Source organism: Uloborus diversus, chromosome 2 (genome assembly GCF_026930045.1).
Source record: "Uloborus diversus isolate 005 chromosome 2, Udiv.v.3.1, whole genome shotgun sequence".
Lineage (NCBI taxonomy): Eukaryota > Metazoa > Arthropoda > Arachnida > Araneae > Uloboridae > Uloborus > Uloborus diversus.
In genome coordinates this window covers 37,223,000-37,250,428 of record NC_072732.1, presented here as the reverse complement: position 1 = coordinate 37,250,428, position 27,429 = coordinate 37,223,000, and the positions used below count along the sequence as shown (strand labels likewise).

At 32.9% G+C, this 27,429-nt stretch overlaps 1 protein-coding gene across 1 annotated transcript in view; it reads left to right on the top strand.

Annotated features, from left to right (window-relative positions):
- The window catches only part of LOC129235223 (uncharacterized short-chain type dehydrogenase/reductase y4vI-like), a 43,608-nt gene extending 22,604 nt beyond the window's left edge, over positions 1 to 21,004 (top strand). Inside the window, exons 8-10 of the mRNA XM_054868928.1 lie at positions 1,462 to 1,556; positions 2,115 to 2,241; positions 20,792 to 21,004. Coding sequence (XP_054724903.1) covers positions 1,462 to 1,556; positions 2,115 to 2,241; positions 20,792 to 20,992 — 423 coding nt within the window. The 3' untranslated portion in view covers positions 20,993 to 21,004. The remainder of the gene's footprint in view (positions 1 to 1,461; positions 1,557 to 2,114; positions 2,242 to 20,791) is intronic.
- The last annotated feature ends 6,425 nt before the right edge of the window (positions 21,005 to 27,429 follow it).

Genomic DNA, 27,429 nt, shown 5'->3' with positions numbered 1-27,429 from the left:
TGCAATATACTGACAGTCCGGTTATCCCGTCCATAGACTGCAATTTCGTCTTTGATACGGACTCGTGAGTCTTTGTTGGCACTCTCAGCTTTAATGAGATGACATCTGCCTCCAGCTTAGTTATCCAGACTTATAAGTTCGGTTACCCAGTTCTGTTACCTAGTCCTATTATCCCGTCCAGAGACTGCAGTTTCGTCTTCGATACGGAATCGTCAGTCTTTGTTGACACTCTCAGCTTTAATGAGATGACATCTGCCTCCAGCTTAGTTACCCAGACTTATGAGTTCTTAACAAGGACGAAACTGCAGTCCTGGATGTCACTAGGTTGTCGGTATACTGCATGTTGTTCTACCTTAGTCCTGGCTTAAGGGCGGTAACCTACTGCTTATGTCACACATTTATTTAAGTGTTCATATATTATTCTAAAATGTATAAGTTCAGCTTATTTGTTAGTTTAAATTATGTTTTCACTAGAAGTTTGACGTCTTGAATTCAAATTAAGTTTTTCGCAATCACGAATTGCGACAGGACCTTACTTGGGAGTTTCTTGTTCCTAAAAATGAAATGGAATGGAAATGGCCAAGAAATTTGCTTCCGTCACATTATGACCAATGATAATCTAGAATAAGTAATATGAGGCATATTCCTGAAAAAAAAGGGAATTTTTATTAGGATGCGGAAAAAAGATAAAGACGATTGCTGACATCCAGCCGTACACTTATCATAAAGATTATTTACAGCGCATAACGTTATGTATTTTTATTTCTGATCAATCATAAATGGTGGGAATTGGTAATTTGGAAATTTAGTATTTAAATAAACTTTTACTGTTTAAGTTCATCCATATAAGTGCTCGTTAACTAGTTAGCTTTGCAAAGAGGTGAATAATGAAGAAAACGAGGCACTCAAAAGACATTTTAGCATAAATTTCTAAAGAAATTTGAATTCCAAGTTTGAAGTTAGATAGTTATGTTATGATATCTTTCAATGACACAGGTCCACGAAATTCAAGTTTTTGCAACATACGAAATAATTTTTCGCTGGTCTTTATGTTATTTGGTATGCTGATTTCGAAAATCATCTCTATTTTTTCCCATCACATCAGGATTTTTTTAATAAAATTGAGATTGGTTTCTTTTCTTGCTGAAATTCCCCATATAAAATAATTCTCTAGAACATTTTTGCATGTATTATCTGGCATCATCTTTTTTTTAAAAAATTTTATTTATGTTTATAGAAAATATTCTATTCCACGTGAAATTGAATTTTTCATGAAAATGCGACGTGCGAAATATGTGTCATTATTTTTTCTTGAAATCAGCATCGAAAAATGCATAAAGTTCTTCTCTTGTATTCTATTATCTATTTATTTTTAATCTATTTTAAAATATTCTATTTTTAATCTATCTTTAATATCTATTTTTAAAACAGTGTCCTGATTTTATATGTTCTAATGTGTAGGTGAATGTTCTTGCATTATGCATATGCACAAGGGAGTCTGTGAAGTTTATGCAAGAGAACAAAATTGACGATGGACAGATCATCCATATAAGCAGGTAATTTACGCATCAAATATTTAGTGGGAATAAATAAAATTGAATACCATAAAATTAGCTCATTCTCGTTTGAGACATTGTTTATCCAACTTTTACTGTTTAGCTATTTTTCTCTCTTTATAAAAAAATGTTCGTGCGCGCGCGCGTGTGTGTGTATGTGTGACTGAGACAAAATTTTGCTGTCCTGAAATCAGGCACTTAGATAACCCACGAGAATTTTCCAAAACAAAAGTCGTTTCGGAAAATGGTTTAAATATTAAAACTACAGTTCGGGCATCTGCGATTTTGAATTTTGTTCTACCAATGAAGTTTACATGGCAATAAATAATCCAGTAATTTCGCCCAAACTTAAAAGCATGGTTGACAGCAAAAGCATGGAAATTACTTGGTTCATTGATTTGTTCAAAAATATCATCATGATGAGAGATAAAAAGAAATATTCTTTTTCAACATTTGAAATATATTTACAACTGAGTTTTAATGATACTGAGACTGACATTTTCAGAATTTTCAAAATAATTTTATTGAAAGTACTGATGTCTTTCTGAACTTCAACAGCATGTCTGGTCATCGTATCCCAGCTATGGATATAAGCATGTACGCAGGCACTAAGTTTATGGTTCGAGCTTTAACTGAAGGATTAAGGAAGGAGCTCAGAAACATAGGAAGTCATATCAGAGTAGCAGTAAGTATTAATGCTTCCTGTGGATTAATATTGATTCTTAATATTGATCTCTCCTTTGGAGCACAACGAAAAATCAATAATATGTATATTTTTCAAATTTTCATAAACTCTTATAGATACAACTTCTGACAAATTTTCAATGTCACTAATTCAAAAACAAAATGTTGCACAGTCGAACATCGTTAATTCGAACACTCCTAAAACGAATTACCGCTAAGACGAACTCGTCCCCGTCCTATTGTATTTACACATAACGCTGTTTATTGTTTTTTAGATAAGATAAACTACGTTATAAGATGAATTAATTTAAGAGGTCCCTTTGAACTCTTTATAACGTCCCTTTGAACTCTTTTGTACTTTGACTGTATTTCTGTCTTACTTTTTTAAAGTTAAAATATATAGAACTGAGTATTGGATTCGTGAACGTTTACGATTTCGCAATTTTGTCTTAACTGCACATTTTAAGATGTGCTGAACACATTTTTAGAAAATATCGTTCCGTACGAAAACGATTTTTTGTGACCGTTTTTTCGATCGAAGTTTGGAAGACATATGAGGCAGTAAGTAGCAAAGGGATGCAAGTGGACGTTTTGAAATTTTGAGTAAAACGCGTTTAAAAATCAGATCCTAGGTAGGCTTTCATTGATTTTTTTTTCTAAATCAAGCTGTGTACCGGAAGCATTTATGCATACGGTACTCGAGTTTGGACATGTGAATAACACGCGCTCTTCATTGGTCGAATCGTCTGTCAATCAATTGCCTTTCGCTCCGTCGCCGCTGAAACACGCGCCATGTTGTTCTGAGATGGCCGATATGGATTCGCTCTCGTTCTCCATGAAAATAAAAAGCAAACATCTACCTGCTAAGTTTCACAATATTATTGTAGAAAATGATGAAAAGATTTTAATAAGAAGCAACGTCAAGTCCATGGTGGACATAGATACTTGAGTCCGAGAATTTAGAAAGAAAACAAATACTGAGTGGAAGACGAGAAATTGATGCCTATCAGGTCAAAAGTTCGTTTGCTGATAAGTTTATTTTTTTTCCTTCGTCCTTTTTTTTAAAATACTTAATTTAACTTTGAATACTTTGATGTTTTTAAACATGTTATGAACTTTTAAATCAAATTGTGCAGTTATGTTTTCTATAGATTTGTAGTGTTAATGAATGATTAAAAAAAATTATTCATGGCTAATTTATATATATATACATATTTATTTATATTTCAAAGTAAATTTTGATTAATTAAACTGTTGAACTACAGTGTGATGTATTCCAGGATTTATTAGTACAACACTTGACATTGGTGTGAAAATATTTTAAATTATTGCTGAATCTATCAATTGCAAAATGTTTTAATTGACAAACATCAAAATTATGTATAACATTTCTTATAAAATGCAATTAAAACAGAAAAAGGAGTTATTTTTTATATTTAGGCAATTGCGGTTATTTTTTGCTTATGCTTGACTGAAAAAAAAATGTTCCCATGAAAATAATTACTATGATAATAATAATAGCTGTAGCTTGTTGTTTTAAAGCCTTATTAAGAGAGATTAATTTTCGTTAGGATGGTTACAAGTTATCTGTGGTTGCGTACATTTTTTGTTTTTTCTCAAACCTTAAGTAAACCAGAATTTACTTTAAATAACTGGTTCATTTGTGTCAAATCAAAGGATTTCGGAAAACAGGTACCCAAGGGCGGCTTTTAACTACCTTTTTTTGGGGGCGGCAGTGGAGGATGATGCTGACAAATTTTTAGAGTTTTGACCACAAAGTTTTTTTTTGAAACTGATTAGGTGTCAATAAAAAGCACCAAATCAGATAGAATTAAGGCACCAAATAACTTTACGAATGAATTTTATGAACAATTTAAAAAAAAAAAGGTTTCAACCTTTACAACTCAAGATAATTCATGAATTGAATCAAATTTTGTAATTGTTTTCACTTTATTCATAAAATATTTCAACACAAGGGATGGATAGTATTGTGGTCAATTGGGGGGGGGGGGGTGCCCTATGGCCTCTCCTGTAGCTGCCCCAGCGGATACAAAACGCGGATACACACAAGCCCCAAGTAGCACACAATGATGACACAATTCTAGCTTTAAATCAGCGTTAAAGTTTGTGACAGCGTGGAACAGAAATTAACTATACTATAAAGGATATGTCTAGCAAACCATTCCAGATAACTTTTCTGAGCTATTTTGAGGGTTTTAAATCATCGTCTTTTTAATGTCTCTTTTAAGTTTGCTTCTGGTTATTGCATCACTCGAGTTTCGGTTGGTATAATGATTCATAGAAACGTTGGAAAACAATTATAATAAGATTATTTTCTAGCAAATTTCACCTTAGCAATGATTGAACAAAAAGATAAAAATGAATATTCTTATTGATCCAATCCATACGTATAACAAAACGCCACTTATGCATAAAATTCATTAAAGAAAAAGTTAATGAAGAAGCATACTCGATTCGCAAGCAACAGAAATCCATAATGTAAACAACAAAATAGTTGCCACTCAAACATAACCTTCTTTCTAAAATCAGTACAAAATTGCGGCCACTACGCTTTCGAGAAACATAAAACGATAGCAAAACAATTTATTTCTCAACAAAACAATTTATTTCTCAAAAATGAAAAATAAACAGCTTATAACACGATGTTTACATTTGCACTTAACGTTCTCGCATCACTTCCAGCGAAAGGCGATTGATTGACAGACGATTCGACCAATAAAGAGCGCGTGTTATTCACATGTCCAAATTCGAGTACCGTATGCTTAAATGCGTACCGGAACCTACCAGGGTTACTAGAACTATATTTTTCCCTAAGATAGAGGAGGGGTTTACCTACCATTTGTACTGGTTATCTCCAAATTTTTAAGTTTGCCACTTGCATCCCTTTGCTTCTCGCTGTCTCATATTATACCTAGCTTCAATTATTATTAAAAAACTGCACACTACGGGAGATGCCGGTTACAGTGACAAGGCTAAAACACTGGCAAAAACGAAAGCAAGACCAAAATAGAAGTCAAAACAAGTTAATAAAATCAATAAGTATAGCATCTGATTTTTAAACGAAGACATACTAAAAATATCCAAGCCACTCATGTTTTTTTTTTTTAAGTGTGCATAAAATCACACCTTATTCTGAAGAAGAATATTTTTAGCAATTAAAAATTATTTGTTGTCATTGATACTTATCAATATATAATTTTTGCCACTACGCTCGGTCTTGGCAGAACACAATCAATATTTTACCGAGTACCGTGTACCGAGTATGCGGAATTTTTGCTCAGCAGGCCAAATACCGAGTAAGTAAATACCGAGTTGAGCTACAGTGCCCTTCTAGCCACTGTAGTTGAGCTACGGCACTAAAATAATTAATATACACTAAAACAAATAAATGAAAACTATCTTGCTGAATTGCATAAAAAAACTAACAAAAATGAGCAACAAAGCAAATGAATAAAATTAATAATAATAAAAAAAAGATGCAATGAAATAATCATCAGTTAAAAATGGGGTTTACAAAATATAAACGAAACCGTTCGATGAAGGTGAAAAAGGTTTCCATTTAATTTTCACTTCGCCTACGAAAGCGATAACTCACCAAAGATAGTTTACTAAACGTAACGAGCATCAACACACTGCTTATGCTATTAAAGTAACCTTTCCTACTTCCTCTTATCTTTATAAAGATAACGCAGGTGTTCTTTAGCAGCTGATAAAATGTTTTGCAGCAGCAACAGCAACTTATCGGAAACTCGAGGAACAACATTACATGGGTTTTTCAGTCAAGAAGTGGCGCTATCTAGTTGACATTTTAGTAACGAAAAAGAAACGGATATAAGTAGTTTCAGAAAAAAAATGCTTTAAAATCATTAAACGAAGTAAGAAATTCTGTGAAAGGGAGCAGAAATTGCAAAAGTGTTATTTATGTATAACTTATGCAGTTCGTAATTAAAATATTTTGCAAATTAAATCCAAATGTTGCTAGAAGAAGTTAATGAGATCATAGGAAATTACTTTAAAGTTGAAAGTAGCTAAAACACAGAAAGAAAAAAAAATCGATTATGGAAAAAAAAAATCTTTTGGGAAGAACATCTTTCTTTCTCGGTAGGAGAAATTACGAATTTAATTTCTTTAACGAGTAAATAAAAAATTAGGACTCGTTTGGTGTTCAAGCTCAAATATCTTTTTTTTTTTTCGCTTTCTACATCGTAACAACTTCAAAATTAATAGGGAGTAATAAAAAGAGAGAACAGAAAAATTTAGCAAGCAAAACAAAAAAAAAAAAAAAAAGAAGTTAATTGCGATTTTTTTTACAGTTGATAAAAATCTACTAATACTGCAAAAAAGTAAAAAAAAAAAAAGCTTAAATTCATGAAGTTGGTGTAAATTACTGAGAAATGTAAAGTTCGACTATGCATATATACAGAAACTTAATCATGTATTCAGAACGGATTTTTTTACTCTCTCCTGTGCCAGATCACTATACGAATTTTTTCTGTTTTGATTAAGCTAAAAAATAGGCTTATAAAAATAACATTCAATCATTTTTTTTTTCCCATTCCGGCCATTGCTGCGATGCCTTCTAACAAAGGAGATATCACAGCAATGCTGTCGTGGGAAGGTAAAGCGCGATAACTGGAAGGTTCTTCATCCATTATTTCTTTTTACTCTTGTCATCTATTGTTCTTTCGTTTTTTTTAAAATACAAGCTTGTTTATTTGGTTTCCGCTGTAAATAAAGCACGAAAAGAGCGTAAAATTTCAACTTTCACCTATTTTTAGTATGTAACCCAAATGGCGTTTTTTCAACTTTCTTAAGAACTCATTTCTAAAGATATTGCGCTTTATCTTCCTACTGCAAAATGGGTGAAGAGGTGGATTACAATGAGAAAAGAAAAGTGTAAAAGTGCTTAGAATTTTTAATAACTCGCTATTTGTTTTTAATACCATGCATGATGAATGCGTGATTATGTTAATTTTGTAATACAAGTTGCTATACCATTGGTTTTCAAATATTTTAACGCTATCTTTCCTCTTATCATTGAATGGATGCCTCAATTGTCAAATCTATTAATTCCACTTTTAAAAAAAAATCATCATTTCTGCTTTAATAGTACTTAAAAATGCTTAGCATGTGAATTTACATTAAAGTTTTGGTTCAGTACATTTCTGACCATGTAACACGAAGGCCTATTTACTCCTATGGATAACACCATCTTCTTCATAACTGTTCTCCATTTTTTGTTTTATGGAGTTAATCGATTTGGCAAGTGAGACACCCAAGCCAAAGCATTTTGGAAGTAAATCACGACACCTTGATTTAAAAGCATCAAGAATGGATCTTAATCAGAGACAAGTTCACACCCCTGATATGAGAGATCAACCCTGTAGGTGAAATCAGAGTACGATTAAGATATTGGCCAAACCCTAGGCCAAACACTTTTTCGGGGCCCTTTACAATTCTAAACTTTAACAACCTTTATTCAAACCGTGCAATTTCAGCTTTGGCTGAAACAATTTTAGCAATTTGGGGGCTCATAAAAGACGGGATCCTAGGCCATGGCTTAGTTGGTCTGTACAGTAATTAGACACCCTGCGTGAAATCTATACTAATATTATAAAGAAAGAGGGCGGATTTTTGTGTGTATTACTACTACACATATAACTTCATTTTGAGCGTGTTATTATTAGAACTAATGAAATCAAAGAAGCAAAGAACTAATACACATTAATTTGAGGAAATCTATGATCTAAGTGAGATTGGCATATAAGACCAACTACGTTGGTGGGAGGGCTGCAATTGTTTGGGATTGACAAATTTCTGAATGTTAGGTTGAAATTAACGCAGTGCATCAGTTTCAATACCTTCTTCGATGCTTTGACTTTGTATGTGGTGCTAATGCTGAAAATTCAGATTCACTTATATGTGGATGAAAACTACACCAACAACCTGAAAAAGGCGATAATGTCGAAAATATTCACATGTGACCGCAAAATTGAGCAAATTAATAGTTTTATATTTTCATTTCATTTTTTTCTAATCATGCACGATTCCCGGGACACTCTTCGTCGTCCACTAGGGAGGTGTGCACCTCCCCGGCCTCAGTTTGAGAATAACTGCCTTAGAGCGAGCAGAAGAACCTTTTTAAAACTTGCACTCCAGTTTGTTTTCATGTGCAGTGGCGAATTTAAAATATCGCAAATGTTGCAATACTGCAATTGCGCAAAAGGCCCCATGTCCATAGGGACTCCGTAGGAGTTACGAAAATGCTTATGATAAATGTTTTACAAGTTCCGTGATAGAAAAAGAGGGCCCCAAAATGTATTTCGACGGACCCCAAACTTGTAACTCCGCCGAAGCGATACAGAATAGACTGCGTTACTGTGATTCATATTACAAATATCGAAAAATTAAATATTACCGTCGATCCAACGGGAATCTAACAAAATGTCACAAAAATCGGTTTCGTCATCTCATATTTGTTTCCATGTTGGTCTCCAATTCGGAAATATATCACCAAATGTTCAGTCTAAGACGCTTTATTAGTTTTGCATTGAAATAAGTAATTGATAGCCACAAAAAAAAAAAAAAAAAAGTAAATAGGCCTTTTAGAGCACCCGATTGAAAACAAAAAAGGAAGTGCACACCTGGAACGTACGCAGACCCCACATACGAAATTTAAACCTTCTAACAGCTTACCATTTTTGAGTTATGACTCATGAGAGATACATACGCACATCCAGCCGCAAAAAACAACGCAATAATTAACTTGTTTATACCTGAATGCAGTGTTAAAAATTCTTTCAGGGGTGACTAAAAAAGAAATTCATACTGAAATTCAAATAAAAAAGTTTATATGAAAACAATAACTCCCTTTACTTTGTATTAAAAGGTAAAACAGCGAAGGTTCTTTTTTTCGAAAACATCGGCCAATTCCATCGGCTTTTCGATGTTTTTTAAGGCCGATGGACCGATGTTTCCTCCAAGTAAACATCGGCCGCCGATGCCGATGGCTAAATTGTTGAACCATCGGCGCCGATCCATCGGCCAGGCCGATTGCATCGGTCGAGTCCTAGTTGCCATGTTAGTATATGTGTACATATATGAATTGTCAAGCTGGCTTTCCAAGGATTTTTATCAACCAGGACTTTTTTCAGGAAAAAAAATTCTAGCTGTGCCACACTGAGAAGTAAAATACTGTGGAAACAAACGGATATCATTAAAAATGAATTTCCAAGTTCAATGACGAGTTAAAGTAGAAAATAGCCATTAAAATACACAAACACAGTTTACCCCCAAAAAGAAGAAACAATTAACTGCATACTATAAATTGCAAGATTTAGGAAGCAATTAAATTCGCTTAACAATAGAATTACGGCGGTCTTCGTATACCTAGAAATACGGCGGTCTCTGTATACTTAGAATACAACGGGGGTCATTTTGACATTTTGAACAAAAAACTAAATATAATTATATAGGGAAATAAGAAAGGTCAAACTAATTATATATAAATATAATTAATTTGACCCTTCAAAACAATTACATTTATATAAAATTCAATCTATTTAAAGAATAAAGAGATTTTAAAAATATGTAATGGAATATTTAAAAAGAGTTTAAAATGCGCTTAAATAACCAGTTCTGTTTCAGTTGCATTTCATAAACTAGCGGTTAATGGTCCCTTTTATGTACAAAAACATTATGAATGCGTCAAATTCTTGCAGTGATACGTTCCTAGAGGAATTTTGAGTTTCTGCTGTGTTTCATCATCAGTAAATGTGTTTGGATTTTTTTTCTTAAAGGGGTGGAAATGACCCCCTTCCCACGCTTCTAAGTATAACTTTCTAGGTCATGTTTTGTTAAAAAATACAAATTTTTTGAAACCTTTATATTATTACATAGCACAATGATTTAGGAAAAGTCACGAAAGGATTAAGCTTTTTATGAAAATCCAGAGGAGAAGTTTGCAAAACAAGTGTGCTTAGGATCAAAATCACTCCTCCCGTAATTCTAGTTTTAACTTCAAGAAAATGAGGTAATACTTAATGAATGAGTTTGTAATTTATTGAAAAAGCATTCGGTTAATGAAAGATAGATCTTCCCAATTATTTTTTTTAAAGATATTAGGGAAAATAAGCATTAACAAGCATTGTAGGAGTATATCTTGAATTTCGTCTTCCTCCAACGGGGCATATGCAAATAGTGCACCCTCTGCTATCGTTGATGGTACAACCAGACATGCGGGCGCAGGCCACAGGTGGAGGGCAATCTAGAAAAAAGTACACCTTTACAACTGTGGAAATCAGGATTGAAAAGTGGTATTGGTTCCAATAAAACAGATGGAAACTTCGCGTTCATAATGGGGTTGTTTCCTTCGGTCAAAAGTTCTACTTTTAGTCACGGAAATTGATAGAATAAGAAAAAAAAAAAAAAAAAAAAACATGGAGCCAGAAATTTTTTTTTATTTTCGCAATAGTTATTTTTTATTTAATTTTTTATCATGTCCGGTTTTGGAAATAAGTCGTGGTCTTTATGGCGTCAGAAGTGATGTACTTTGGCGCACTACACATTGTTAATAAAAAGGTTGCCATTAAACGTTAATATTAACAGCAATCATAATGAGAATTTAGAATGAAGGCTTTTCTGAAGCGAACAATGAAATTCATTAGTAATTATTGCGCTATAATATTTTATCTTTATCTAATGCCAAAATATTGCGCTCAGAGCTGATGGCATCAAAGAAGGACATTTCATCACTTGTGATGTCACGAGCAGAAGCGTAGAAAATGAAATTGAATCTGTGCACCGATTAAAATAATTTTTAAAAAATACTAAATATTGTCAAATTATTTAAAAAATGGTTAAAACCTATGTTTTTAAGCAGGCTTTTTCGGAAAAAAATGCTTTTAATATTTCGGAAACAACCCGATTAAGCATGCAGTAAGGATACTTCTACTTGGTTTGTAATTTTTATTCCCCTTCTGTGTTATCAGGGGGCGGGGGGTGGAGGTAAATCAAATATACAAGGTGTCCGAAAAGTCGTTACACATTTTAAAAATTCTTAGAAAGCAGCAAATTGCCGTATGCAGGGGCGTAGCTAAGGGGGGGGTTTTGGGGACAAACCCCCCCCCCCCCCCCGAAAAGTTAGTCTCAAAAAAAAAGAGAAAAAGAAGAGAGAAGAGAAAGAAAAAAAAAAGAAGAAAAGGAAAAAATTCCAAGCGATTATACATATATATATATAATATATATATATATATATATATATATATATATATATATATATATATATATATATATATATATATATATATATATATATATATATATATATATATATATATATATATAATAAATAAATAAATAAATAAATAAATAAATGTGTATATATATATATAGAAGTAACCCCCCCCCCCCCCCGAAAGTCGGGTGTAGCTACGCCACTGGCCGTATGGATATGATGTTTGTTCCAAAACACTTCACAGGTTCAAGAATTTTTTTTTTATTGACATCGGAAAAAAAAAGGAAAAAACTAAAAGTAATCGTTGCACTGTAAAAAATTTTGTGTAACCTTACTCCATAAAATCGGTAGCAGCTTAACTGCCTCCACTGCTCAGGAGCAACTTAACTGATATAACTGGTGTAAAGTTACACATCGCTTGTGGAAGGTTACACCATGGTAATGTAACTATAGAGTAACGTCTCACTCATTTCTGCGTTAGGTTTTATACCAGAATTTTCTGTATGCTTAAAGAGAAATAGCTTGAAAGGTAAAAATTTAGCTTTCATCTGACTTTCTTGAGCGGTACTCATTTTTAATGTAAGTAGTAGGTAGTGAGGTAAGTAGACCTCAACCTATACCTCAAGTTAATTATTCGATGGTTTAAATTAATAGCGTTCATAGACTTCGGTGAGCCCCCTTCCCAAAAGAATATATATTTTTTAATTTTAACAGTTATTTTTTCTGAGCGTGCGCCCTCATACCTCTTGCGCCCCCCTCGCCGCGGGAGTTGCGGGGGTGCTATGAACGTCACTGGTTTAAATTAGAGCCGCTATATAGATAGGCCGGCGCATCAGCTTAAGTTTAGCCATTTTGGATCGGATTTTTCATTGTTGAACTGCTAGGGTTATCACAGTAAAGTTTCGGATTTCTCCAAATGTGACGAAAATGATATTTTATTTAATAAACAATTCACGTGCCACTAATAATTGTTCACATTAAACAATCACCAAACCCGATAACTCGCCAGAAAAGACAACAAATCAAACACGCGCTCCGATCCAAAATGGCTAATCTTAAGCTGATGCGTCGGTTCGTATATATAGGGGCTTTAGTTTAAACTATCCAGATATATTAAATGATCAAGTAATAATTTCTTTATGTACGTTTTAAACTGAAAGTACAAACATAAATTAGTAGGTTACAATACTTGAAATTTCGTTATAACAGTACAAAAAAAAAAAAAAAAAAAATCCTAGAAATTTTTTTTACAGCTCTTGCTTTTAACTATTCATTTATTCAATATTTATCAAATTCACGCTTTTTCATAACCAATATACACCAATTATTTATCTATTTTAATACACAAACAAGACATTTTTATTGCATTAAGAGAAGAAAGAACCTGAGTTATGTCCAAACCTACAACACGAGTCTCATACACAGGTTGCAAAGCAAGAACTTTTACCGCTCGGCCACAGAGGCCGATTTTCGTTTCTCTAATAAGGGTTTACCTGCTTTGCGCCGATTCTGATATTTACTCATGCGCTTTGAATTCTACTGAAAACACTGTACGAGGTTCCTCCAACAATTTAAGTTTTTAAAACAATGATACCACACACTTCAGAATTCGTGTAACGTTACACTCATTAAAACTGGTAACCTTGCACATTTTTTTACAGTGCGTATGATGATTGCTTGAAAACAAACGTCATGAGAGATGTTTAATTATTTTATAAAACAGAAAACAATACTTTTCATTACTAGAGTTCATTATGTGCACCGTATGTTGTTAGAACCTAATCTAATCTAAAGCCTTGGTTTCCTAGAAGCGAATCACCGATCTTCGACGTCGCTCCTCGCTGTGACGCTGAAATCAAAGTCAAGTGGATTCCGGTGTGGCCATTCACGACGTCGATTTAGCTCGGGCGCGCATGCGCAGAAGAATCAAGTTTTCGCCTCGGCGAGGAGCGACGAAGACGATCGGCGTGTTCGCTCCTAGGAAACCAAGGCTCAAACGGTAGGGTAGACCTGCCCCCGTTTAGCAGTGCCCTCTTTTCAAAACGAATTATAACTGTACAGCCGGGGCCTCCGTGGCTTTGTGGTAGAAGCATCGTCTTCTAAGCCGGAGGCCATGGGTTCGATTTCTGCCGGAGCCGTGGGTGTTATTTTCATCTCTTGTGCTGTAAATCTTTCATGTGTGTGTCCGGAGGCAAAGCGCTTGGCATGCACTCCTCTATGTATGTGAAGCAGCTTAGCTTCTAAATAGATAAATAAATAAAACTGGAGAGCCAACAGTCATAACATATTGATGCTGCTCCCTAGCAAATATCCTCACAAGTTTTTGAGCGCATCAGTCGAGCTTCGGTCTAGCATGCAGAAGGAATAATCTGTTTTATACCAAGTAGAGTAAATTCTGAGTTAAACATTTTGAAGCTTATTGTGCATAAATAAAACTTTGTCAAGAAAGAACAATTAAAAATTAGCAGAATTGTATCCTCTTTTTTTTTTTTTGAGAATTGTATTCGTATGAACTGAAATGTTATTAATTTTTTTTTCACGTTAAAAATAACTACAAATTTATTTTTGTTGGAGAAAGTTTACGCGTTAACGTCGAAGCACCGTTATACGCACGTTCTAACTATGTCTTACTTCTAAACGTGCCTTGACGCTTTTTTCGCTCCGAACTGGCTCAAAACATTTTTCAGGCTATTTAGTTTTGAATATCACCATTTAATTTTTAATTGAGATACAAATTCGTGTCGTATAGCTTACAGTCATGTAGTGCTGTCTTCATGCCCGTTCAGCTTTTACTTTATACACTATTCAGTCTGCAATAAATTTGCTTCATTTTAACGGTGGTAAGACAATATGTTCAAAAGACTAACAGAACCGCGTTAGGTATCAGAATAAATATGCGTAAACGTGCCCCGTGTCCGGGGCAAGTTTACGCAACTGACTAGGACTCGAAAATAATTTTTTTAGCGGTTAAAAACACAAACTGAGCAGCAACTGAATATATCAATTTTGACTCCCTTAACTGCTTTATAAAACCGCAATCTCTAAAATTTCCCAAGTTAAAACATAAAATTTAGAAAATTCATTGAAAAAACGCGTAAACGTTCCAAAGGTCTACTCTACTTAAGTTTATCCCATATCCACAAACGGTGTACACACTGAAAACCAGTAATTAAAGGTTTGACTTTCAGTTTAATAAAATGATTTCAACACCTCACATGACGTTTTTTTTTTCTTACTGTGCCGATGCAGCGATTACCTATAATTACTTTTTTCTTTTTTCGCCCTTTGTTACGATGTCATAAAAAATTCTTGAACCTGGGAAGCATTGTGACGCAAACCGCATATTCATAAGATAATTTGTTGCTTTTCTATAATTTTTTTAAATGTGTCAAAGACTTTTTGAACACCATTAATTAATTTTTTTTCCAAGTAAAAATAGACTTGGCAACATTGCATAACTCACAATTCTGAGTTAAGCAGCAGATCAGATGATTTGTTTGAAAAAAAAAAAAAAAAAAAAAAAGGAACACTTCAAAATCTCTAAATTTCTTCGAATCCTCTTCATTCATTGTTTTAAATACTGTTAATAAATTTTAACTATTGCCTAAAATAATCCATTTTATGCATTTATTACATCTCTCTTTTCATATTTTCAGCAAGAAATGAGCACGATCAAAAATTACCCCAAAATTGCCCCATGTATGAAGTGCAACATTTGATGTATTTCACAGTAATTAACTTCAATATTTTCAACAGATGTCGAAACAATCGAAAAGCTAACACTGATTTTAGGTCTTTTTCAAAAACGAAAAAAAAAAAAAAAAAAAGCTTTACATTTAATTAAATTTTAAGAGGCGGGAGGATCTAGGAAAATGTGTGCATATTTGGGAATATGCATACAATAAATACTTCAATTACTCCAAAAATTATTCAATTATTCAAAAAATACTTCATTTTGTAAACTAAAAAGCATATTTCAAGTATATATTTGAGTACTGTTTTCTTGAGTAAAGTAAATACCTACTTAAGTAAAGTATTCCAAGATTCTACGCACAATTTCATATTTCATACAAATTTTATTATTTTTTTAAAAATTAAAATTAGGTGATCATAGACCTCAGAAATGCAGTGGATCGAAATTACCCAATTTAATCCCACTAGAAATATATCAAGAGAAACTAAATATTCAAAAATACCTTGAGACTGCGCAACACCCTGAGTAAAAATGATAAAGAACATAGCAATCGCAAAGCAAAACAATCTGACAAGTTTCATTTCAATTTTGGTGTTTTCGAAACAGGACTAAATCTTTCCACCACTTCGAGCACGACGACAGAATAGAAAATTTTCTGAAGAAAGGAAATAAAGAAGAAGACTTTTTATTTAGATGTTTATTCCTGTTGTCATCGCCATTTCGAAATCGACCATGAGAAACATGGACTTAATTGCCTTTTGCAACGATTGCAGTTACATATGAGGACATTTTGCTTTTTTTTCGTATTTCCTACGCTGATTTCCAGAGTCCTTTCAGTCAAAAATTATTCTCCTTGTTAAATAATAATCGACGTTTCTAAATTATTATGTTACTTTATTTTACTTTGGTTAAGAAAATTTTAGTTGATGCCAAAAAAAAAAAAAATGAATATTGTTAATGATACAACTAATTGTTTTAAAAAATTACAAATTACTTTCAAGGCTGAACCTAAGCAAGTGTGGTAGAAGATGGAGTTTTTAAACTTTGCGAACTTCGAAAAGAATACGGCTTATTGAGGCTTTCCTTGACTCCTGTCCCCCCCCCCCCCAATAACGTAAAAACATTTTGATTATTATTATCATTTTTTTTTACCATACACTTGTTGCTAGAGAAAAATCTCTGAATTCTATCTCTTAAAATTATTGCATCGGTTGCTTGATAAGTTGATACTGTGTTCGTATTCGCAACTCCAACGAACTATAGGGGGCACTGCAGTCACTGTCTAATGGCCGACTTAAAAACTAAAACAAACGCATGTGGTAACGAAGAAAATGCTAAAAGTGTTGTGATTTTTATTCGTATGTATGATATTTTTCACTTTATTCTTTTTAAATTAATTTTCAAAGTCCTGTGAATATTCTGGCCCACGTAGAAAGAAATGAGAATTCAAGAAGCATTACTAAACGTCAAAGATTAATGCAAACTACGTAGTTCGTAGTTCTAAGCAGCTATTTCCACGATGTTGAATTCGATATTTATCAATTCTTGATAAAACTAAATAATAATTGTGGCCTGACAAGAACAACAATTGATGCTAGAAAATTCAATATGACATTACAAATTATTATCGAAAGAAGATGATACTTCTTTGCCTTGCTTGGCTAGCGCTTATTGTTTTGCATTTGTTGATGAGTTATTTCTCTCGAATTCCCGAATCGGTTGATTAAAAATTTTTTTGTTTCGATTTTTCTAATTTCTGAGTTACGATTTAATTACGTCAAGTTATGCAAATCATCTACAGAATTCTCACGGATATATGATGGTAGTTTTCTTTTCAGTTTGACCATTATTTCTTTTTACTTATCGAATTCTGTAATCTTACTACCATTTTATTCCACTTATGATAAAAATTAAAAATGGTTTAACTAAAAACGCGAAATCTCGCCAAGGCTACTTTGCTCGCACAATACTAAAACTATAACCCTAAACAAATTTGGCGAAACCTTTCAGCTGAGAATAAAAGGAATAAAGTAAATTCTTTCTCGGTGAAACATTTTTCATTTTGTTCTACGATAATATATTCAAGAAAATATTTTGCATACCGTCCATTCCAACTAAATGCTGCTGTAAAAGATTGTTAGTTAAATTAATTTAAGATTAAAAAAACTCATATTCTTACAAATTCATACAAAACAATAAAAATTTTTACCTTGTATAACGTTATCCAAGTTTGTTAATCCAGTTTTCGCTTTCACCATTTTCAATCAACTCATATTTTAGAAGGAAATAAGGAAAACTAACATTATTTTGAGAAGCTCGAGAATACTACTAAGGGACGAATTAATTTCTGTAGCTGAAAGCAAACTAAGACTCATCGATTGCGTTAATAAATACTCAGAACAAACTGCCTGTGTTTACGTCAACAGACACACGTGGAACGCAACGTGGCAATGTTTTAGTTTCATCGGCAGTTTTGTACATCGCCGCAAGGTAGCGTATTCGAGCGCTGGAGTTCCGAATTGCTTCATTAAAACTTTGGAATGCACCGCAAATGTTTAGCTCTACCTTTCGTTGTGTACTTTAGCAGATGAATGCATGAGTCAATAAAACATAATAACATTTATTAAAAATGGGCCTTCAAATATTATTTTTCAGTGCTTTTCTCTCACTATTGTAATATGCATTACCTGACGTTACATATAATTCGCTTGGAACTAGCAAAACCTTTGAAATTTATTACAGAAGGACTTCACTTAATAAAAACTGATTACTTAACGAACAAATATTTTATTTTTAAATTCTATGGCTTTGAACTTAATTGCGCTTCTGAAATTAGAATGGAGTTGTTTCCATCAGTCAAAAGTACCACTTGTCTCTAAACTTGATAGAATAAGCAAAAAAAAAAAAAAAAAAAAAAAAAAAAAAAAAAAAAAAAAAAAAAAAAAAAAAAAAAAAAAAAAAGGAGCGATAAATTTTTTTTTTATTTTCCCAATGCTTAATTTTTAATTAATTTTTTTTTAAATTTCCGATTATGGAAATAAGATATGGTTTTTATGACGTCACAAATGATGTACTTTGGCGCATCTGTCTGCCGCGTTTCCACGTTACAGGGTCGTAACCATACTTTTGTTTCGAAGGGGGTTTTACCAAACACATTTTTTGAAACATTTATATGGTCTATCATATTTGGTTTCATGTGTATTCTATGATTTTTGTTACAATAGATTATCTAAATGGCGGGAGGGAATGTTCTACATAATAAATGAATTTGCCATATTGCTACATAATAAATGAATTTCTCAATAGCTACCATAAACACACAATGATTTTGTACAATTTTTCAGTCATACTAATTTCATTTCACAAATAAAATTGAAATAATAATGACAATAACATTATTTTTGTCACCAAAATATGAATAAATAATAAAAAGCATTTCTTTGGATGAAAAATTTTGGAGGAAGTTTGAACCCTATAAACCACCCCCAGCTCTGCCACGTTATGATAATCAAGAAACGAATTAAATATTGCGCTCTGTGAATGGCAACAGTGAATGGCAGTTCATCATTTGTGATGTCATCGGCAGAAGCGTAAACAATAAAAGCGCACCGATTAAAGAATTTTTTTAAAAATATTAAACTTAGTCAAATTATTTGAAAAATGGTCAGATCCTATGTTTTTAAGCACGCTCTTTCAGAAAAAAATACCTTTAAAATTTCGGAAACGACCCCATTATTTGCTGCTTGAAAAATTTACTGTTGATTGCTCGAAAAGTAAGAGTAAATGAAGAAAATGAAATTTGAATAAACCGAAGTCGGTTAAACGAGGTTCCGGTTTAAAGAGTTTCAGAAAATGGAGTTTCTGCAGCAATACGCCTGTTTAAAGATTCAGTGAATGCAAAATATGTTGAAGAGTTTTAAGTTACTGTTATAGTTCAAATTATTTAAAGCCAATTTAGTTAATGTATTAAACAACTCCAGTGAAATGAATAAGTTAATTATTATTCTTATCATCATATTCCTAAGCAATTTCACTGGCAAAAAGTAGCTGGTTTGAGTGAAACCCTCGAGGTGCGTATTATGAAATATTCGGTAGGTCACTTGAAAGAATTTTAATCGTGTCGTGTTTTAAGTAAGAGTTTTTTTTACGGTTAGAACTCAAAAGTCTTTTATTTACTAACGGGATTTCTAAGATTTGTTAGTCATTCGTCCCTCTGTTACTCGTACTGAGTGCTGTAGTGAGGGGGGGGGAGCAGTGGCCCGAAATATTTAGTTTATCATTGTATAAATAATGAAACTTTAATTTAAATCAGTTTCAAAGCGTCTTATTTTTTTTTTAAATTTAAAACTGACACAAGTAATCTAAACTTTATTTTTGGCGTAACAAGCATCCGTCAACCATGACATACACTCCCTAAAAAAGGCGTTTCCAAAGTGTTTTTTTTTTTTTTTTTTTTTTTGAAATGCTTCGAACGATTTTAACTCCCTTGCCAGCTTAGTTTATCCAGAGTTTTTCAATTAGCGACTATTTTTTTTTTTAAATATCTCTTTTATTTTCACAGATAAACATTTTTTAAACGAAATAGCAGCATTGTTATAAAAGTTCTTGCTTAAAAATTGAATGTAAAAGTAATGCTCATTTTGGAAAGAAATTTTGCTCACAAGTTATAAGAGAACATTCTTTTGCGATATTTTTTTTTTTGTTTAATTACACATTTCTTTAAAGTGAAATGAGACCCTTTATTGCTTACTCCAAGCAATTTTCTTCAAGGCCGCTTAAAATTTTATATTTATGTAACAGAAGTTCCAGTTCATAATTCTTATTGAAGTAAAGCCGTAGGAGAACAATGGAAATCAAAATGCGATGCTAAAAATCCAAGAAAGTTTTCAGGTAAATATTACTGTGAAATGGAGCGTTTACAGTACAGATAAATTTTATAAGAAACTGGAAAAAGTAACCCGAAACCATTTTGTGCAGTCAAGTTTCAGGAATATTTTTAATAGTGTAGTGCCAAAAACACACACATGCAGTGCGCATTTTCAGAAAGTGAACAATTTTTTTTTAAAGTAATGACTTACCCGCAGATTTGGAGCCGAATGGATAGAAATTGTTTTCTGAAAAATAGATGGAACCTTCGAATTAACAAAAGAAGCATGAAGTAATGCTAAATACAGTTTTTCGTTTGTAATTTTTGTTTCCTTTTCTGTGTTTTCCCATGTTATCTAGAGAATTTCTTTTCTCTTCCCAAAATTCTCTTTCCCATGTGTTCAATGTTCATGCCCGCGAAATTCAACTCAGTAGGTGGTGCAATCGTCGGAGTCGTTTTTTCTTTAATTTTGTAATTAAATATTAGTTCTTGTCACACTTTATAATTTTACCCGATGTTGCGCGAATAAGTTACAAGCATTCCTGAAATATACGTATGATTCATAAAAATTGTAATTTAGCACTTTGTTATGTTTACTAAGTATTAGGACATAAATTATTATTATTGTTGTTATAATAATAATTATTATTATTATTACCATTAATATTTATTATTATTATCTATGATTATTATTATTTGTAGAGTAATATTATTTCATTATTATTATTTTTCAGAGTATAAGTCCCGGATTAGTGGAAACAGAATTCGAGTATCGTTGCTACAGTAAAAACCCAGAAATAGCTAGAAGCATTTACAGTTCCATCAAGTGTATGGACGCTAAAGACATTGCGGAGACTGTGATTTATGTCCTGAAATCCCCACCGCATGTTGACGTGAACGATGTTCTGCTGCGACCAGTTGAGCAAAAAGACTAAAAATTGGGATCTTCCAAGAGTTGTGGCAAGAAAGGAAAAATATGTAACTCTAAACTTGTATAGAATAAATGTTAAAAGCAAAATGTAGTATACCTTTGTGCAACAAAGCACACACTAGCAATTGACTGCATACGTACGTGTTTCAGGGTTTCAGGGAACTTAAGCGCATTTCGGATGATTTCCCCTTCTAAAAGCCTTCTAATTTTTGCATTAAAAAAGTGGCTCGTTGTAACCCAGTGGCGAATCCACAAGGAGGGCAATTTGGGCGATTGCCCTCCACCCCCCAAAAAAAGTTTGTAAATTTGAAAATTTTCCGGGAGAAGGCTACCGAACTCTCCGTTCCCCTCCCCCCAACACATCACAAAAATCGCCTACAAATGTATTTTTACGACTTTAAATCCAAAAATATTCCGAGGTCAAGTCCTTCAACCCCTCCTACCAATGTTTTCGAAGATCGTCTTAAATTTATAATTTTTAGAGCTTTAATTTCCAACAAATCGACGGAATCGACATTTCCCCCCCGAAAATATCGTTAAAAAGGGCCTTCATCTTCGTTTTTAGAACTTCAACTCCAAAAAAATTCCGGGGGAAAGCCCCCCTGATCCCGAGCCCTTCCCCTAACATCAATGAAGATTCACTAACACTGCGCTTTTGAAACTTAAATACCGAAAAGTTGAGGAATAGCTCCTGGACAGCCCTTCCCTTAACGCTAACAAAAATGCCCAATCATCGCATTTCAAGGCTTGAATTTCGAACAATTTCCGACATAGAAAGTTCCGATTCTTCGTTCCTTCCCATTACGTCATAAAAGATTGCTTATAATTAACTGCCTTTTCAGGACTTCAATTTCGAAAATTTCAGCTCCATGTCCTTCTTTGCTCATCTTTCAACATCATTCAAAGATCATCTAAAACTGCGTTTTTGGAACTTCTACGAAATTGAAACATTTCTGAAGAAAAATTTTGAGCCCCATGTATTCTGCTACGTCATCAATGGTGGCCTACAATCCCCCGCGTTTTTAGGGCTTCAATTCCGAATTGTTTTACCGGGGAAAGCCTCCAAACCCGCTGGTTTTTAACATTACTGAATATATCTAAAATTGCGTTTTTGAAGCTCTAATGTCAAAAAACGACTGTGGAGAATTTCTAAATCTCATCCTCTCCCTTCAAGTCACCAAATAAAGTAGAGATTTGTGTTTTCTAAACTATACCCTTAAATTACAAAAATTTTCCGGACAAGAATCTCTAAGCCTCCCTTCCTCCTATTAACCATCAAAGAGTCTAAAAATGCGTTCCTAACAAAGATTTTCGGGGGAGAGCCCGCAAACGCTCTTATTTATGTGCGAATATTAAACAGAATAAATCCATAACTATCTTCAAATTAGATTCACTATAGCAATTTTTGTATTTCTTTATGCTCGGTGCGAAAACTGGTAAAAAAGATGCCATCTTGATGCTGCAACCTTTCTTTCACAAGGAAAAAAGTACAATTGAGGCAGTGAGAAGCAAAGGGATGTAAGTGGCAAAATCAAAAATTTGGAGATAACTAGTACAAATAGTAGGACCATGTTGGGGCCAAGCACCGGCCGTTTCCCTTTGTTCTGCTATGAAGAAATAGTGGTTTCTTAGTAACGCCTTGTTAATAAATATTCCTAGATTCTTCGAGATAACAAAAATCTGAACGTACGTTAATTTTTTTTAATTTTTACTTGATAAGGAAATTAATTTTGATATTAATGTATTTTAATGTGCAACGATGTTTTATAATAATTCTCGATCTGTTTGCGAAATATTTTTTTACTCTCGTCCCCGAAAGCATGGAAATAGGATATTTATGTTGAAAGAATATATATTATTATATGGATTCTTTCAACATAAATATCCTATTATGTTGAAATAATAGAATGTATTGATTATCAGAATAGCATAAATAATTAATCATATATTGATTAATTGCAGCAGGTATACTTTATTTACCAAAAAGTCCATTAAAAAAAATCGTACAAACAAAATTTAGTTGTATGTTACAAAAATATAAACTATTGATTCTTTGAATTTTAAATGAATTTAACCAATTTGTAAAAATATGAGATTTGCAGTTCCAGTTTGTGCATAATATAGGTTTTTATTATTAAACTGAAATGAAATTTCGAATTGAAAACAAATGTGGTATTTGAAAATAAAGCGGCTTTGTTTTCATCCATAAACTAAAACGAACTTTCTCTATTTATTTCAAGGATTGAATTCTTCTTTGTAAACTTATGATTATATTAAATCATTTACTCAAAATACGAATAATCGTCTTCAGCATTAAAGTTTCCCAAAACATAAAGTGAATTTAAATAAAACTTCGAATGAGTAACACAATGAAATGTAAAGTAAGATTTTCTTCCTTTTAATAAAATAATATAAATGTTGTTAAAGTAGCACGTTAGTTAAAATAACGCAGAAAATACGGTGAGTTTTTCAAGTTTTATATTGCAATATTGTTAAAATGTAAGATATTAGGTTAATGTAAATGTTTTTAAAAAATCAACTCTCTCAATAACATAATCTCTGTGAATAATTGAATGTTTTCTTTTCTTTTTTTTAAAATGTCAATGAATAAAAGGATAAATTTGGAATATTATAACTCACAAAATCATAGTAAGGATGATTAAAAGTTATAAATTAGCTTAGGGTTTTAAACAAAAAATTTTAAATACATATAAAGAGATGAATTCATTACTCGTGTTATTGATTTAGTATTGCACATTAATGCATGCTTACAATTCTGTTAAACATGAAAGTAATAGTAAAGCTTGTTCCAAAATGTTGCTTTCGTTTCACTGGCATTTTCCCCAGATTCACTAAACAATCATTCAGAGATTCCAGATCTGAGATAAATAGAAACATCGACGGTAAAGTTTTAAATATAAATTGCGCTGAAATAGTTTGAATTTTAAATTTTAGCCAAATCTAAACATATTGTTGAAGAAAAGTAAATAAATAAATAAGGAATTGGCCATTTAATAACTGCGTGTTTAAACAAAAAAGAAACAGTACCTAAATGTTTTACAAAGCACTAAAAATGACAAAAAAAAAAAAAAAAAAAAATCCTGTTAAAATAATCCTAAGAGAAGAAATAAACAAGAACTTACTGTAAAAAAAAAGTAAAAGATCAGGGAATGCAATATTTTAGGTTACGATCCGTTGAAAAAAAAAAAAAAAAAAAACGTGAGTTTGAATAATGAAGCAAATATTAAAAATATATACATTATACATAATAAAAAACATTTGAGTTATACAGGGATGCACACCAGGGGGGGGGGAGAGATAAAAGAAGCTAATTCATCTCTGCCGATTCAATGCAACCAGATTTTACGTCTTTCTTTATTTCGTTTCCTTGAAGTAAACGATATAATTTGGAGTCCGATTCTGCCCTACTCACGCACTTAAATGCACAGTAAGTAGATGCCAAAATTAACAAAGAAATAAATAAAAAAATATGATCTAGAAGAGCGAGAACGCAATGTTAAAACACTGGAAAGAACTCAGATTTTGGCCCCAAGATGTCAAACGATTACCCACGTGATCAGTCACATCCAATAAGAATCGAAAGCGGCACCAGACAATAGGGGGAAACGATGTCGCTACTTGTACTCCAATCGAGGGCTTTTAGTACTAGTAACCCTGGTAGTTACTGCTGTAGAGCATTATTTAGAAAAATAAAAATGAAAGCCTACCTAGGACGTTATCTTCTAAGTCGTTTTACTCAAAACGTGAAAATGTTCACTTACACACACACATCTCCTTTGCTTCTCACTGCCTCAATTGACGACCTGAATGGCTACTGAAAATACTTGAGTCCTCAAGCGAATCATAAGTTGAAGGTTTTAATTTGGATAATGAATCCAAAATACTAGTAGAAAGTCTTCCTTTCTTTTTCAATTTTTTATTCTTTGTACTCGAAACACTTGTAACTTTTATTCAAACTCTCTGAATGATACACATTATTCGAAAAAAAGAACAAAACAAAAAAACATCATTTTCAGTTCTAAACATTTTTAAAAATTTCATTAGTCACCTCCCCCCCCCCATAATGTATTTCTCATTCGCCCCTCCCCAACAGGATCGTCTGGATCCGCCACTGTTATAACACCGAAATACATGTCTGTTAAGCATTTGCTAATTTGCTTTTTCAACGTTGCCTTTCTAAATATTTCTATCAATTAAAAGGTTCTTCATTATTGCTAATAAATGGTACAAATCAACCTTTTATCCAACATTTAAATCATAAAAAGTACAAGGTAGTATTGACCGATCAGTGAAGGAAGATGTCATGAATTGGCGCTAATTCATTTTTAAATATTCATAATATCGTTGAAACTATAGCATTAGGCACCAGGGCTACGGACCTACGCAGTCGGAGGAAAACTGACCCACATCGAATCCTCTACTCTGAAATCAGTCCGACTCCGTGACTACTAGTTCGACTTCATAGCCCTACCAAAGCTGCAAGCTCGGACTGATTTTCGGGTAACGGACTCTGAGTCAAAAGCTTTACAATTGTCGATTCCTTTACCCGAATAGCAGTCCAACTTCGACTCCACGTCTCTGACACTAACTCCGAGTTCGAAATACAAACCGACAGGTACACTCCAACCACGGATTGTATGCAATTGGCAAACGTCCAGTTAAGACGAGTCTATCGGAATCAGGGGGAAAAGTAAAAATTTGATGAGCGTGACCCTCTCATTTGAATGTGGCTCTGCTTCATTTAGAGGCTAACACATCTGCAAACGTTGACATCCCTAAAAACTAATAGATGCGTCCCTTTCCGCTTGTAAACTGGATGTTTTCCTTTCCATACAATCCGTGGTCAGATAGATCTTTCAGAATCATGCGGTATAGCAGCATCTTCCAGGCTTGCTATTGAAATACCTTGCTTAAAACAGATGATAGTTTCTTCTACCACTAGCAATATTTATCTCCAAATTTTTAATTCTGGTACTTTCACATATTTGCTTTTGGGTTTCATAATTATTTTTAAAAAAAATTATAGACATTTAAATGGTTCCGCGTTAGTTTTTTCTTTTTTTTTTAGGGGGGAGGGGGTTAATGAAATTATTTTACCTTTTAGGCTTTTATAATGTTTCTCTTCAACATTTGAAGTAAACGTTTCCTTTTACAAAGCGAGCAAACGTTTCAGTTAGATCAATTTTAGTAATTACTTCAACAGCATTGCTTTGTTTCTTGCTTAGAATTTTCTAACTTTTTCTTTTTTTTCTAATTGAGATGGTGTTCGGTGAAAGACTTTAAGAACGGAATATTAAGATGAAAATATAGAGAAATAATAGAACTTGTTTAACAAGATACTTGTACTACAGTATTTCCCAATGTAATAAATGTCAAAACATTCATTGCAACACCAGTAAGTTTAATGTTTTGTATCTACTAATAATGTAAGTTTATGTAATGTAAGTTTAATATTGTGTATGTGTTCAACAGCATTGCTGTTTATCTCTGTTGACAGGATGAGGTATAATTCCTCGGAACCCCTTTACTATATACTCAGCTTTTAAATTAAAACAAATTTCCTTTCAGTTTAGGGACTTTTAAGGTCAGTTTGCATACATTGCACTGGCAATTTCCCTTTAATCATTGTTTCTGAGTAACACTTCATCATTGCAAAAGCTCCAAATTGCAAAGATTGTGTGGCCTGAGTAGTGTTTAGCAAGAGAAAGAAAGAGTAGTCCCTTAGATCAAAATGCATTGATAACTTTTGTTGGAAGTCCCTTCTTCCAAAAGAGCACTTTTTTTTGCATAGGAAAAAGGTCCCCGAAAACACATATCTCTTGTTCTTATTAAATGAAAAACGATGAAAATAATTATGTATGTACGTAGAAAAAAATTAATACATAACAAGCAATGAAAAATTCCCCCAAATCCCAGGGACCTGATCAAGAGAGAATATCCCAGGGTAGAGAAAGGCATGAGATCTGTTCTCATGTGTCAACTATTCCAGTTTCAGTGGGCTGCCTTTTGCACCCGATGAGCTAAGTAATTACGCAAAAGTTTTTCCCCCCAAATTCTTAGAACTTCAGTTTCAAAACTTTTCATTCATTTTTTCTTTATGTACCAGTTTTATGCATGTACATACAGTGGTGTTCCCATATATACGCTCCATGTACGGCACATACTCTCAAACATTTTTTAGATATATAGCGTATACCCTCCAGCTTCAAAAGTTTTAATATTATGACATATTATACATATATGATCGCATACACATACTGTGCGTAATGGATTACTGGGAGTATACTCTCAGAAAAATCAGAGAACATCACTGTGTACATATACACATATTTTCAAGTAAAATAGTTATTTCTAAGAAGTAAACGTGAATAAACTTCGCAGAATAATAATAAAAAGAAATAACAGCAGAACATACGCTTT